The sequence below is a fragment of the Dipodomys spectabilis genome, unplaced genomic scaffold (assembly GCF_019054845.1).
Source record: "Dipodomys spectabilis isolate Male_0828 unplaced genomic scaffold, ASM1905484v1 ptg000174l, whole genome shotgun sequence".
NCBI lineage: Eukaryota > Metazoa > Chordata > Mammalia > Rodentia > Heteromyidae > Dipodomys > Dipodomys spectabilis.
In genome coordinates, this window is record NW_024870851.1 from 5,940,863 (window position 1) to 5,956,915 (window position 16,053).

At 38.6% G+C, this 16,053-nt stretch overlaps 1 protein-coding gene across 2 annotated transcripts in view; it reads right to left on the bottom strand.

Moving 5' to 3' along the window:
• Window positions 1-262: 262 nt before the first annotated feature.
• Window positions 263-16,053, bottom strand: part of Ppig (peptidylprolyl isomerase G) — a 45,679-nt gene continuing 29,888 nt past the window's right edge. For both annotated transcript variants that reach the window (XM_042694109.1, XM_042694110.1), the window contains exons 10-14: window positions 10,420-10,630; window positions 7,625-7,792; window positions 5,150-5,237; window positions 1,764-1,900; window positions 263-1,579 (exon numbers count right to left, since the gene is read on the bottom strand). In XM_042694109.1, coding sequence (XP_042550043.1) covers window positions 469-1,579; window positions 1,764-1,900; window positions 5,150-5,237; window positions 7,625-7,792; window positions 10,420-10,630 — 1,715 coding nt within the window. In that variant the 3' untranslated portion in view covers window positions 263-468. The remainder of the gene's footprint in view (window positions 1,580-1,763; window positions 1,901-5,149; window positions 5,238-7,624; window positions 7,793-10,419; window positions 10,631-16,053) is intronic.

Below are 16,053 nucleotides of genomic sequence, written 5' to 3' on the forward strand. Positions count from 1 at the left end.
AATTGGGATCCTGCTTCTGTGTAATTAAAAGGAATTGCTGCAAGCCTCTATTATAAATGCAACCAGAAAATCTATATATAATGTCTTCTAGTGGCTTCTCAAGTTAATCATAAGAAACAAGCCTTTTTAACAATGAGCTATAACCACCACTTATGCTTGTTTCCAAAGGGCTGATTAAGCAAATCAAGATGTTATTGGCTGAGTGCTGTAACAGAAAAATGCATACATAAAAGTTTAACATAGCACACAGTATAACACCAAGTGTTTTTCTCATTTCAAGTTTATTAAAACTTCAGCAGTACAAATTATCCAGGTTGCAGATTATCAAAAGATCAACTCAATGAAGTCCACATTAAAAAAAAAAAAAAAAGACAAACAGAAAACAACTCAAACAATGAAAACAACATAAAAGATATTCATCAAGTCTCTAAAACTTAAAATTTGAGACATTAAATTTATACAACTCACTCATCCACTTTTGTCTTCATCTGTTCCAGGACTTGATTCATGATCAAATTTTTTATTTTTATCATGTACATGGTCATTTTCTTGACCCTTTGATTTTTGGTTTTCTTTTTCCATTGAGGATCTTGTCTTTTCATCCTCCTTATTTTTCAATGTGGAGGACTTTAATTCATTGTCCTGACTGCTTTGTTTTATTTTTGATAATGGACTTTGATCTCTATCAGCCTTTTTTTCCCTGTTATTATTTGAACTACTGTGATCACGATTTTTAGAGTACATTCTTTTCTCACTCTCAGAATTTTCTTTCCTGTGTGAACTCCTACTTTCTTGGTTTCTGTATTTTTCTTTGTTTCTGCTTTGACTTTCTTCTCTCTCTGAGCTCCTTGAATCTCTCCTCCTCCTTCTCCTATCTTTACTTCTTGATCTTCCTGATGATGTTCTTCTTTCTCGGCTTCGTGACCTTCCTCTTCTTCTGTACTCCTGTTCTCTGTATCTATGGTACTCCTTGCTTCTACTGCGATCTCTTTCATGGCTTCTAGATCGCACTCTTCTGTTCCTGTCTCTACTTCTGCTTCGTTCCCTTGTTCTACTATTATAACTGTGTTTGCTTTTAGTTGCATCTCGTTCTCTACTTCTGGACTGTGCATGTCTATCCTTCTCTTTGCTTTTACTATGATCATGCTCATTACTTTTTGATTCTAACTGTTTAGATTTCTCTTTACTTCTACTCCTTTCCTGATCTTTGCCCTTAGAATCAGACTGCTTTTCTTTTTCTTTAACATTCCCATTATCCCTTTCTTCACTCCTTGACCTCAACCTCTTTTCTTCATGTCTGTTATGTTTTGAATCTCTTTCCTTACTTTTTGATTTCTCTTTGCTCTTACTTCTACTTTTAGATTTGGCTCTTTTCTTCACTTTGTTTTTATATTTATCATCTTTTTCTAAATTTCTTCTAATGTCTCTCTCTTTGCTGTTAGATTTATGCTCTTTAACTTTCTTTTCTTTTTCTGTTTTTCTGTCTGGACTCTCAGATACATGCCTGTGATCAGTTATTTTTCTTTCTTTCACTCTAACTGGGCTCCTTTGATTTTCTTTTACTTCATTTAACTCACTCCTAAAAAAAAAAAAAAAGAAAAAAAAGAAAAAAATTGAAATGTTATAGGAAAAGAATGGGTAGCTATTAGCTAAAAGATACTGTGTTGTCCATAAGGTCTACAGAAATAATTTAAAAGCAAGATAATTGTATAATAGCTTAAAAAATACTTATCACTACATTTGAAATAGTAATTAACTCTTACTTATCGCCTTTGATCCATCTTTCACCACTTGACACTCTCATTCTTTGCGCTCTCTGCATCTCTTGCCTCCAATGTGGAGGAGTTTCACTACGTCGGAAACGATCCCTTGATCTTGATCTGGAAGGAGTTCGGTAACGCTTAAGAAATAAAAAAGGGACAAAATGAACATATAGAAACTTAAAGGCAATACAATAGCTAAAGCATAGATATTCCTAGGTTCAAATAAAATGCTGAATATTTCTGTACTCTCTAAAATTGCAGCTCAACATCAATCAATCAATCAATCAAATTCCTTAGCTTTCAGGTTAGAAATCAATAAGGCAGAACTACTATTGTAAATTCCTATTAAGAAACATTAATTGAAAAAAAAAAAGAACATTAACTGTTTGCAATTGTTAAGACAGAACAAGGAATATCCCTATTGCAAACATTGATTTTTTTTTAAGGGAGAGTTTCAGGGAGTGTAATACAGAGGATAAGCTTGATTGGAATGCAATATAAACATGTGTGGAGATGTAATGATGAACCCTCTCCCACTAAATAAAATAACCCGGGGGGAGGCTGGGAAGGGATGGAAAGGGGAAACAAAGGAGGAGGCTACAATGCTTGATAAGAATTGTACTCATTATCTTGCCTATCTAATTGTAACCCCTCTGTGCAGTATTTTCACAATAATAAATAAATAAAAGAAATAAAATAACCCAATTTAAAAAATAAATATTGCCGGGCCCTGGTGGCTCATGCCTGTAATCCTAGCTACTCAGGGGGCTGAGATCTGAGGATCACAGTTCAAAGCCAGTCTGGGCAGGAAAGTCTATGAGACTCTTATCTCCAATTAACCACCAGAAAACATAAGTGGTGCTGTGGTTCAAGTGGTAGAATGCTCGCCTTGAGTCTAAGAGCTGAGGAACAACACCAGGGCAAAGTTCAAGCCCCACAACAAAAACAAATAAATTAAAAAATTAACGACAGCAGCTTTAGTCATTCATATCTTCCCATAGAAGAATGCTATCCAAGATGACAAGCATACTTGATTTATTAATTCTTACAAGTTGCCAAGTTCTAACTTGAGTGCTATATACTTCATATTTCAAAGCAAAACATTAAGAGAGTAGCAGAGGAAATGCAGATGGTCATTTATTCAACTAATATGTATGTAGCCTATAGGATGGCCAACCATTCTTCCAAGTACTAAGGAAACATTAGTGAGCTAAGATATATCTTATTTTGTTCTCTTGGAACTTGTATTCCATGGAGCTATAAAAATATATGGATAGATGGGTCTGGGAAGTTGGCTCAGTGGTAGAGCGTTTGCCTTGCATGCCAGAGGCCCTGGGTTTGATTCCTCAGCACCACATAAGAAAAAAGCCGGAAGTGGCGCTGTGGCTCAAGTGGTAGAGTGCTAGCCTAGAGCTGAAGAGCTGAGGGACAGCGCCCAGGCCCAGAGTTCAGGCCCCACGACCGGACCCAAAAAAAAAAAATATATATATATGGATAGATATGTAGTCAAAGATATTGAACATTATATGACAAGCATAACAGAATCAGAAAAAAAGTAAGAAATAGATCTAATATGGGAGTGTAACAGAATCAAAAAATGTATAAAAAAAGAGCTCTAACATTGGGACTGGGACTAGATAAAACAGTAAAAGGTGAAAATTGGATGTTTATAATAAATTACCTGGGGAAACGAAAGGAACAGAAAGTGGGTAAGGATAGATGAGTCATATAAGCACAAAAAATACTATGTTGAAGGTTCTGAGACAGAAGATTAGAAGACAGGTCAAATATGGATAAAGATTAAAAATTTCAAGGGCAAAACAGGATTTGATAATACTAGTGAGAGCCTGAGCGCTGTCCCTCAGCTCTTCAGCTCAAGGTGAGCACTCTACCACTTACGCCACAGCACCACTTCTGGTTTTCTGGTAGTTTACTGGAGATAAGTTTCACAGACTTTCCTGCCCGGGCTGGCTTCGAACCGCGATCCTCAGATCTCAGCCTCCTGAATAGCTGGGATTACAGGCATGAGCCACCAGCACCCAGTTCAATCCTACTTTTTAACTATTTCTTTTTATGCTGTTTATTTTGGGATTGATAATGGGCTTGAACTTAGGGCCTCCTGGCTTTGCTTGGCTTTTTGAGTTAAGGCTGGCATCCTACCACTTGAGCCATACTTCCACTCTGGCCTTTTGGCAGGTTAACTGGGAGATAGGAATGTTGTGAACTTTTCTGCTTGGGCTGGCTTCAAATATCAATCCTCATATCTCAGCTTCCTGAGTAGCTAGGATTACAACTATCAGCCACCAGTGTCTGGGTCCCAATCCCATTATATGACATTTACTCATAATCTATTTATAGCTTATAGATTTCCAGTTTAGAAGCATAAGACAGAAATATTTACGATTAAAAACTATACATATATTCACCTTCAGTCACCCTGAATTAATTCATTAGGATGAATATGGTAAAAATACTTTATAAGCACCTATGAAAACAGAACTATGAAACATGTTGAAATTGTTTTAAGAAATGCGGAAAGATGAGATAAATGGACATCTTATGCACATACACCTTGGTACAACTAATATAGGCTAATTAAAAAACTGTTAAGGGATGGATATACAGCATAAAGTCCTGAATTCAAGCCCTGTACTACTGAAAAGGACGGGGATGTATTATTCAATATCCACATATCCCTTAAAACTTAGTAACTTGAATGGTAAAGTATTAACATAAAATAATATTTTAAAAACACTAGAAAGGGGCTGGGAAGGTGGCTCAGTGGTAGAGCGCTTGCCTTGCATGCATGAAGCCCTGGGTTCGATTCCTCAGCACACAAAAGCAAAAAGAAAAAAGCCGGAAGTGGCGCTGTGGCTCAAGTGGTAGAGTGCTAGCCTTGAGCTGAAGAGCTGAGGAACAGCGCCCAGGCCCAGAGTTCAGGCCCCACAACCGGACCCAAAAAAACAAACAAACAAACAAAAAAACACTAGAAAGGTTTTCTTACAACACTTGAGATAAAAGCCAGGGCATTGTGTATATTGAGACAAGCACTATACCATCTAGTTGTAAGCCCAGATCTCTAAAAATCAATCTTTCTTTTCTTTCTTAATTTCCTTGTTTCTTTTCTCTCTTTCAGGAGCATACATTAGTTATACAAGGTTGCTTCATTGTGAGATTTCCAAACATGTGTACAATGTATCCTGGTCAACCACACCCCTATATCACTCACCTTTAACCCTTTTCTCCCTTCTTAAAACTATTTCAACAGATTTCATTGTTCTATTTGCAAATACATGCAAATAGAAGGCCTCTAAAAATCTTTAAGGAAGATGAAGTACAATATTATTAACATTTCTAGCCAAAAAAAAAAAAAAAAAATCACCTACCCTTGGTCCTCTTCCTTTAATTTTCCTGCCAGACCTAGTAACTAAGAGTCGTCTCTGGTATGAAGGAGGCTGAGAATTAGGAAGATTACTAGAAGTAAACAAAGGGAAAGTTAAAACACATTACCTTTATAAAAATGAATCTGAATGATATTGCTTTATTGACTGAAGTTAATAAATTTAAATTCTACACATTATCTATGGTTCTTAGCTTAAAATGCTATCAAGTCCTAGTAAACATTTGGCAATATATAGAAACATTTTTTCAAATGTCAATGGCCAAGAGTAGTGGTAACCCAATCTCAGAAGGCAGAAAATGCTAGTCTATTCAGTATACACAACTAAACAGCCCCAAAATGCCAGTCTTTCTCTCTTCAGAAACACTGTTAAGCTGGGCACTGGTGGCTCATGCCTATAATCCTAGCTACTCAGAAGGCTGAAATCTGAGATTGCAGTTCAAAGCCAGCCCAGGCAGAAAAGTCCCCATGAAACTTTTAACTCCAATTAACCACTCAAAAACCAGAAGTGGAGCTCGGGCTCAAAGTGAAAGAATGCTAGCCTTGAACAAAAAAGAGCTCAGTCGCAGTGCCCAGGCCCTGAATCCAAGCCCCATGACCACCCCCTCCCCCACCAACCCCCCCCCAAAAACACAAAAAAGGAAACACTGTCACTGTTAAAACACATTACTTAAGATGAAGTTAATTTGGTAGTGCTAAAGACAATCAACACAGAAGGAACTTACAAAGAAAAAAATTTAAATTATCTCACACCAAAGTATTTTATTGATCAAGTCATTGTTAGGAGAAATATAGAGAAATGGAAATAATGTGAATTAAGCAGACACAAACTTGTCTGAACTAGCTGAATGTTAATACAATAGTTTATATCAAAAAGTGAAAACTGTCAGGTGCTGGTGGCTCACTCCTGTAACCCTAGCTACTCAGGAGGCTGAGATCTGAGGACTGCAGTTTGGAGCCAGCCCAGGAAAGAAAGACAGTGTGACTCTCATCTCCAATCCACCACCAAAAGCAAGCAGACCTGTGGCTCATATAGTAGAGCACTAGCCTTGAGAAAAAAAAAAAAATTAAGCAAGTGTACAAAAGTTCAAGATGTAGTATTAGCATGCCCATATATTAAGCCCAATAACAACATTCATGTACGTGATATTTGAGAAAGTCTCATCAAAGTCAACTTAATAATTCCATTTCTCTTTAATTGTTTTCCTTAGAAAGATCGGTTTCTGGAAGTGGCACTGTGGCTCAAGTGATAAAGTGCTAGCCTTGAGCTGAAGAGCTGAGGGACAGCACCCAGGCCCAGAGTTCAAGCCCCACAAATGACCAAAAAACCCACAAAAAACGAAAGATCCTTTTCTATCTAATCCAAACCTTCAAAATTATCCCATTTCAAATAACAAAAATAATTATTTTTGTGTTTTTGTTGTAGTGTAAATGCAAAAGACGGTCACTCAGAACACTTGTATGTGATACTAATGTATTTCTGGTCATAAGTAAGAGAATTTATTTTTCACTTTTGGACATAATCTTTATTCTGACTCATAAAGAACCTATAGAATTAGTGATATTTTATGTACAAAAATGTTCAAAGTACTTGAGCATAACTGTTTTCACTATCACAACACTGTAAATCAGAAAATAAGACATTTCCCATTACACAAATTTAAAATATAAGGTTCTTTCTTGCTTAAAAGTTTAATATACACAAATAATATAGAAAAAGCCCAAGCACTGGTAGCTCATGCCTATAATCTACTGTAAACTACTCAGAATTTGAGATATGAGCATTACATTGTGAGGCCAGCCTGAGCAGATGTAAAGACTCTATCTCCAATTTACTATCAACAAGCTAAAAGTAGAGGTGTGGCTCAAATAGCAGAGTGACAACCTTCAGTAGTGCTCAGGCCCTGAGTTCAAGCCTCAGGACTGGCAAAAATATAAATAAATTCTACAAGTGCAAAACATTATATATTATAAACATTGTAAATTAATAATAATTAGATAGTATGAAGCCAAATAAAACAAGATAGTCTTTTAGTATATTATGCCAATACTGGGATTTGAACTTAGGACCTTATATACTTCCTTAGCTTTTATACTGAAGGTTGTCACTCTACTATGGGATAATTTTGAAGCTTCTTTTGCTCAACTCTAGCACTCTACCACTTGAGCCACAGCGGCACTTCTGACTTTTTCCATTTAGGTGGTACTGAGGAATCGAACCCAGGGCTTTATGCATACTAGGCAAGCACTCTACCACTGAGACACCTTCCCAGCCCTAGAATTTATTTCAAAAAGTAACACTTCGTTAATACTTGCTTGTAATATATAAAGTTTACTTGTCTTTCTAGTTTGGGACAAGGCCACTAAATAAGTCAGTCTTTTCTAAAATAATGAAATGTTTAAAAAAGAAGAGTCATATGACAAGTGTACAGGACACTATAAAACATATTCATTCACATACCACTCTCTCTCTCTTTCTCTCTCTCTGTTTTTCCTTTCTTTGTCATCAGCTTTTGGAGGGCTTTTTCTCATTAGGAATCTATTTTCTGGTATAGGAGGGATTTCTTCTGGACGGACAGTAGACTGGGGTTGTGCTTCAGGATTTTCAGCCTCACTTTCACTAGAAGCGCTAACAGAAATGCATAAAATACGTTACATTTAATTATGATGCAGCTATCTGAAATATGCAGTTGTATTTTTCTTTATAACATAAACACACACACACACCAACTTATCCCTCACAAAAATGGGTTCACATTAGGAAAAAAAAAAGTCTCAATTTCTCACAAACCAAATAACTAAAAAACAAATGCCCCAAATCATCAGTCTAAAATATTTTTCTAGCTGGGCACCAGTGGCTCACATGTAATTCTGGCTACTTAAGAGTCTGAGATGTGAGGATAGCAGTTCAAAGCAAGCCCCAGGAGAAAAGTCCATGTAAGACTCTCAGCTCCAATTAACCACTCAAAAACGAAGTGAAAGCCAGGCACCAGTGGCTCACGCCTGTAATCCTGAACATCCCTGAGACTCCTATCTTCAATAAAACCACTAGAAAACAGGAAGTGGCACTGTGGCTCAAGTGGTAGAGCATTTGCCTTGCACTGAAGAGCACAGGGACAGCGCCCAGGCCCAGAGTTCAAGCCCCACGACCAACAAAACAAACAACAAGTATAGCTATGGCTCAAAATGGTAGAGATCGAGTCTTGAGGAAAAGAGCTCAGGGACAGTGCCCAGGCATTGAGTTCAAGCCTCACAAAAGACCAAAAACCAAAACAAAACTTTAAGCCAAGTGCCAGTGGGTCATACCTATAATAATCCTAGCTTCTCCAGGCTGAGATCCAAGGACCTAAGTTCAAAGCCAGTTTATGACTCTTATCTCCAAAAAAGTCAGAATGGAGCTGTGATTCAAGTGGTAGAGCACTACTCTTGAGCTTCAAGAAGCTCAGTAACAGTGCGTAGGCCCCAAATTCAAGCCCTAGAACCAGCATAAAAATATGGGTTGGGATGTAGCTCAGTGGCAAAGCGCTTGCCTAGCAAAAAAGAAAAGACAAAAAAAAATACAGTTTAAAAAAACCCAAAAACAAAAAAAAAAAAAAAAAGTCTTAGCCAGGTACTGGTGGCTCATACTGGCAATCCCTAGCTACTCAGGAGGCTGAGATCTGAGCACCGCAGTTCAAAGCCATCCTGGGCAGGAAAAGTCCATAAGACTCTTATCTCCATTAAACAACCAGAAAACAGGAAGTGGTGCCATGGCTTAAGTGGTAAAGCACAGCCTTGAGCTGAAGAGCTGAGGGACAGTGCCCAGGCCCAGAGTTCAAGCCCACTACCACCACCACCAACCAAAAAAACTCTTCTAAAATATAAATCTATGAATTCGTTTTTTTTTTTTTTGGGGGGTGGGGGGGGTCCGGTCATGGGACCTGAACTCTGGGCCTGGGCCCTGTCCCTCAGCTCTTCAGCTCAAGGCTAGCGCTCTACCACTTGAGACACAGCACCACTGCCGGCTTTTTTCTTTTTGCTTATGTGGTGCTGAGGAATCGAACCCAGGGCCTCAGGTATGCAAGGCAAGCACTCTACCACTGAGCCACCTTCCCAGCCCTAAATCTATGAATTCTTGTGGGTACTATACTGATAAATTTCAAACACAGGTAAAGAAAGTAGTTGCTTTTGAGGTAACAAGGCAAATAAAAGTTAAGTTTTATTATCTCAACAAAATGAAAAACTAAATACAGTCATTATCTGCTTTCTAATGTTACATGATTATATAAGAGCACAGGAAATAAAGGATAAAAAAAGGAAAAAAACTGATATAGAGAGGCTGGGAAGGTGGCTCAGTGGTAGAGTGTTTGCCTTGCATGCATGAAGCCCTGGATTCGATTCCTCAGCACCACATAAGCAGAAAAAAAAAAGCTGGAAGTGGCGCTGTGGCTCAAGTTGTAGAGTGCTAGCCTTGAGCTGAAGGACAGTGGCCAGGCCCAGAGTTCAGAACCCACGACCAGACCCCTCCCCCAAAAAAACAAAACAACAACAACAAAAACTGATATAGAAAATAAAAGACATATGACTGGTTTCCTGTAAATCTGCTTAAACCTTATGCTAATAAAAAATAAACATAAGTCAGGCACCAACGGCTCATGCCTATAATCCTAGCTACTCAGGATGCTGAGAACTGAGGATCATAGTTTTGAGGCCAGCCAGGGCTAGAAGTGGTGTTGTGGCTCAAGTGGTAGAGCCCTAGCTTTGAGCACAGAGAGCATGAGGAACAGAGCCCAGGCCCCAAGTTCAAGCCCCAGGACAGGAAAAAATAAATAAATAACCTTTTAAACATGGCGCAGTGGCATGCACCTGTAATTTCAGATACTTGGGAGGCTAGAAGATCTTGAGTTTGAGAAACTCAGTAAGATCCCTACCTCAGAAAACAAAACACCAAAAGTTAAAACCCTGGAAAACCAAAAACATTAATCACATTGAATGAAAACAAAATTAACTGAGGTACATAGAAGTAGTAAAAAGATAGACTAGGAATTGGGAGGAGGTTAACAGAGGGAAGGGAGAGGGGCAACAGGGTGAAGGAGGCTGAATATGGTTGCCATAGTTTACATGGAAATAGAACAATGAAACCTGTTGAAATTATTTTAAAAAGGGAGGAGATGAGGTAAGGAAGAGTGACAGAAGGGATGACGTTGATGGGAATACACTTTATTCATGTGTGAAACAAGTAATATATACTAATTTCTTTCTTAAAAAAATAAAGACCTTTTCTTGCTTTTCTTTCGCTTCTTCTTTTCCTTCTTATGTTTTCGGGAATTTTTCCTATGTTTCTTCTTTCTTTTTTTTGATTTCTCTTCAGACGCACTTTCAGAATCAGAAGAATCAGAAGAGGACTGAGAATCACTTGAGCTATCTGAATCACTAGATGAGGAGGAGGAAGATGATGATTTATGCCTTTTCTTTTCTTCTTTCTTAACTTTAAAAAAAATAAGATTTTGGTGAACAATCTTTAGGAATGTTATAAAGGAAATGTAATTATCTATAGATCCTTACTAAGTCCAGTATCACCCATTCCTCCAGCTATCTGAACTGAGAGGAATGAAGTAGAAAAGGAGTCAAGACTTACAATTAAAACCCAGTTTTTCAGATGGGTCAAAATTGTATACATTTAGCTAAAGAATTTTTGGTGTTAAGTCTAAAATGCTAAACCATGGGCTGGGAATATGGCTTAATGGTAGAGTGTTTACCTAGCATGCATGAAACCCTAGATTTGATTCCTTAGTACAATATAAGCAGAAGTGGCACTGTGGCTTAAGTGGTAGAGGGCTAGCCTAGAGCAAAAGAAGCTCAGGGATAGTGCCCAGGCACTGAGTTCAAGCCTCAGGACTGGCAATAAATAAATGAATAAATAAATAAATAACTGTTAAACCAAGTTAATTGTTAGTGTGGGGCTTGAAGTCGAGACCTGGGCACTGTCCCTTGCTTTTTTGCTTAAGACTAGCACTCTACCACGTGAGCTAGAGCTCCACTTCCAGTTTTCTGGTGGTTCAATGGAGTTTCACAGACTTTCCTGACTGGGTTGATTTTAATTTCTGAACCACAATCCTAGATCCCAGCTTCCAAAGTAGCTAGGATTACAGGTGTGAGCCAGTGCCCAACAAGTTAATTATTTTAGAATTTACTTTATTGTTATTATAGAAGGGTTACTTTTACATGAGTCAGATAAGTAGATTTCCTTTCGTAAAGTATCATATGTTCTGGCATTCTCTCCCTCCCATCTCCACCCATGAGCTATACAGTTCACTTTCATCTATGTCCAGTGCATTCCACTGCTGCACTTTTTCATACTTTTCCCTCAGATTCTGTGCCTTCCCTTCACCCCCTTCCCCAGATATGCAGTGAATATACCATAATCACCAGAAAAAGAAAAATTTTTTAAAAAAAGTCTTTCAACAAGTTAAAGAAAAAATTAAACAACGAAGTTTTAATGAAGCACAGAGTAAATTTAAGACTCCCAGATTCTAATTCTGTAATTTTCTATTTTATTTCTTGTTATCAAGATTTGAGGTAGAACTAGTATAGGAAATAACAATTTTTTTTGGGGGGGGGGATTGGTCGTGGGGCTTGAACTCTGGGCTTGGGCACTGTCCTTGTGCTCTTTAGCTCAAGGCAAGCACTCCACTGCTTGAGCCATAGCGCCACTTCCGGTTTTCTAGTGGTTTATTAGAGATAAGAGTCTCATGGACTTTCCTGTCCGGGCTGGCTTTGAACATGATCCTCAGGCGCCCGGCTTTGTATAACAATTTTTTTCATGAACATTTTTGAAAGGTAATAAACATGATTTCATTAGAACAAATATATATCTAAGAAATATAGCTTTCTGGGAATAATGGTTCATGTTTGAACACCTGAAATTCAGGAAAACAGATCAGAAGAACTGTGGATACAAGCTGGCTCTGGGTTAAAAAAAAAAAAAAAATTAGACCCACCAGGTACTGGTGGCTCACGCTTGTAATCCCAGCTACTCAGAAGGCTGAGATCTGAGGTTCGTGGTTCAAAGCCAGCCCAGGCATGAAAGTCTGTGAGATTCTTATCTCCAATTAACCACCAAAAGGCCAGAAGTAGAGCTATGGTTCAAATGGAAGAATGCCAGCCTTGAGTGAAAAGTTAAAAGGATGGGACCCAGGCCCTAAATCCAAGCCCCAGTACCAACAGAGGCATGCATGCATGTACATGTGACACATACATACAATTGAGACCAGATCTTAGCTGCAAAATAACAAAAGCAAAAAAGGGCTAGATCAAGCCCAATGTTCAAACCTTATTTGGCCAAAAAGGAAAAAAAGAGAAAGCTTAACTTGATATTCAGACTTTTAATGGAAGAAATTTTGCTGATGGTGAGTAACTATATTTTGGGGTCTTCTAGTAAAAGCCACTTTATTTTCAGCTAAGAAATTTTTGGGGGGGCTGGGAAGGCGGCTCAGTGGTAGAGCGCTTGCCTTGCATGCTGAGGCCCTGGGTTCGATTCCTCAGCACCACATAAGCAAAAAGAAAAAAGCCGGAAGTGGTGCTATGGCTCAAATGGCAGAACGCTAGCCTTGAGCTGAAGAGCTGAGGGACAGCGCCCAGGCCCAGAGTCCAGGCCCCATGACCGGACCCCCCCCAAAAAAAAGAAAGAAAGAAAAAAAGAAATTTTTTTTTGGGGGTGGCAAGGAGGTTGAACTCAGGGCCTGGGCACTGTCCTTGAGGTTTTTTTGCTGAGAGTTAGCACTCTACCACTTGGGCCACAGCTCCATTTCCACCATTTTTCTTTTATGATTAACTAAGTGGGAATGGACTTTCCTGCCAGGTCTGGTTTTGAACTACTATCGTCAGATCTCAGTCTCCTTTGTAGCTAGGATTACAAGCTTGAGACATGAGCACCTGGCTAGAAGTAATTTTAAGAGTCCAAAAATGCAAATGTTTAAAAAAAATCAGGCAACTAACACAAGTGAAGCTCAGCAGGAAGGAGTTGGAGGAAAACTAATGAAGTGGGTAGAGTTTGACCTCTTTATAGTCATACTAATTCAAACTAAGGTGGATATGAAGAGATTTTATCCAAGCCAAAGATGGGACAACATAGTAGTTACAATAAGCTGGAATATAAAAAATATAGTTGATTCCATCACTATATGACAATAGGATTATCAGTAAATGAAATATAAACTACTTGTATTGCCTTTCCTATGTGAACTATATTACTCACTACTCAAGTAGATAAAGTTCCTTTTTATTCTAGCAAAAAGTGAAAAAGAAATTACAGTTCAATTATCCTTTTGCAACTCCTAATTGAGACACTGAACATCAATGGCTACTGCAAAGCACAAAGGAGACATCCTGTCTTACGATTCCTATTCCCATCAGAAAAAATGTTCTATAACTCTGCATCTTTCACCTGATTTTTGTAGCTGTAACCCCTCTGTACATCACCTTTTTAAAAAGAAAATAGAAAAAAAATATTTAAAAAACACTGCATCTGTCAATATTTTTTTTGGTTGGTCATGGGGCTTGAACTGTGGGCCTGGGCGCTGTCCCTATGCTCTTCAGCTCAAGGCGAGTGCTCTACCACTTGAGCCACAGCACCACGTCCAGTTTTCTAGTGGTTTATTGGAGATAAGAGTCTCACAGACTTTCCTGCCTGGGCTGGCTTTAAACTGTAATCCTCAGATCTCAACCTCCTGAGTCACTAGGACTACAGGCCCTGAGCCACCGGCACCCAGCCGCATCTGTTGATTTTTATGTCTGCTTACTAAGTCATATGAAATAGAAGTACAGAAACAAAACAGTAAGAGCCAATATGTAAAATATTTTGTGAAATTATGACAAATGATACCTAGATTTGTCAACAAACAAATTTCAAGGAGACATTGAGAGAAATCTATTAAAAAACAAACAAAGTCTTGCTGTGTTGCCCTGATTGACCTCAAACTCCTCGGCTCAAGTGATCTTCCTGCCACACTCTCTTAAGTAGTCAGGACTACAGTTGTATGATTACAATACCTTGATGAAACAAACAAACAAACAAACAAAAAAACCAACTTACAAGATCAATCTTAATGTTTGAACTTTATTTTTACCCAGATTAAAACAACCACTAACAATCCAATTAGAAAATCTAAACACTCAGTGCTCAGTGGTAGAGCGCTTACCTTGAGCTGAATTGCTGAGGGACAGCGCCCAGGCCCAGAGTTCAGGCCCCACGACTGGACTCCCTCCCCCCCCCCCAAAAAACCTAAACACTGTCAGTATTTTTGTTGTTGTTGTTTGTAGGACTTGAACTCAGGGTTTGGGTATTGTTCCTGAGCTTTTTTGTGCTCAAGGCTAGTGCTCTACCACTTGAGCTACAGTGCCACTTCTATTTTTTGAATGGGTAGTTATAGATAAGAGTCTCATGGTGACTTTTCTGCCCAGGCTGGCTTTGAACTTCAGTTATCAGATCTTGAATAGCTCCTGAATAGCTACGATTACATGTGTGAGCCTGGCACCTGGTTAGGATTTTTTATATCTAAAAATATGTAAGATTATAGGTACTGGTTATCACAGAAAAAAAATGAAATACTCGCTGATAAAATGCTGTCTGGAATTTGGTTTAAAATAAAAGAAAAAGAACTCATACATGCCCAGGAGTTTGAGTCTAGTCCTGACAATATATAGAGAACCCACTAAAACAACAACAAACAAACAAACAAACCAAAAAAAGGGAAGCTGAGCTTCAATGGCTCACACTTGTAATCCTAGTTACTCAGGAAGCTGAGATGTGAGGATCATGGCACAAAGCCAGCCCAGGCAGGAAATGCTGCGAGACCCTAATAAACTACTCAGAAAAAGCTGGAAGTAGTCCTCTGGCTCAAGTGGCCTTGAACACAAAGAGGCTCACAGCGCCCATGCCCTGGGGGTGGGGGGGTGGGGGGCGGAGAGGACAAGGAGAAAAGAAAATGAAAAAAAGGAAAAGGAAAGGGAGTAACTAGAAAGGAACAAAACAAGATTGGCTGTGAATATATCATTGAAATTGGGTAATGAACATATTTTCACTTGTATAAACATTAATATTTCCCATAATGAAAATCAACAGGGATGAAGAAAATATATCCCTGGATTGTTTCTGGGCTACCTGCTTATAGGATCTGAAGAGGAGCTAGTTATGACTTTTCCATCAGTCTATCAGTCTAAGGAACATCCAATGATTTGACATTTGGCCAGTTATCTGTGAACACATAACTTACAGAAGCATACTAAATCCATCACAAATGAGAATTTGGATACATTTCCTGGGCACTTGCCCTATGACTTGTGTTGTATCTTCCTGTTAAGATTGCTTATCAATATTGATGAAATGCTGCTGCACTAAAGAGAAGAACAAGGGCTGGGAAGTTAGCTCAGTGGTAGAGCGCTCGCCTTGCATGCTTAAGGCCCTGGGTTCAATTCCTCAGCACCACATAAGCAAAAAAAAAAAAAGCTAGAAGTGGCGCTGTGGCTCAAGTGGTAGAGTGCTAACCTTGAACTGAAGAGCTGAGGGACAGCACCCAGGCCAAGAGTTCAGGCCCCACGACCGGACCCCAAAAAAAAAAAAAAAAAAAAAAAGAGAGAAGAACAAGGTTTAAAAACTGAAAGATTGCAGATGTAATGGTTTCATTGAACTAAGGTAGTTTTTCCTTATCCACTCATGTTCCTCTGGACCCTAAAGATACGAAGTGTCAAGTGCGTGGGACTTATATGTAACAGCTATGCTGTTTCCTGTTCCATAGCATCTCATAAAGTTAAGTCAACTCAGTGCTGGAGAAATCCTATTTTGTCTCATGAATCAAACTGTTAATAGGAATCCAAAACCCTTGCTATTAATATGGCAGAGTGGGTATACAA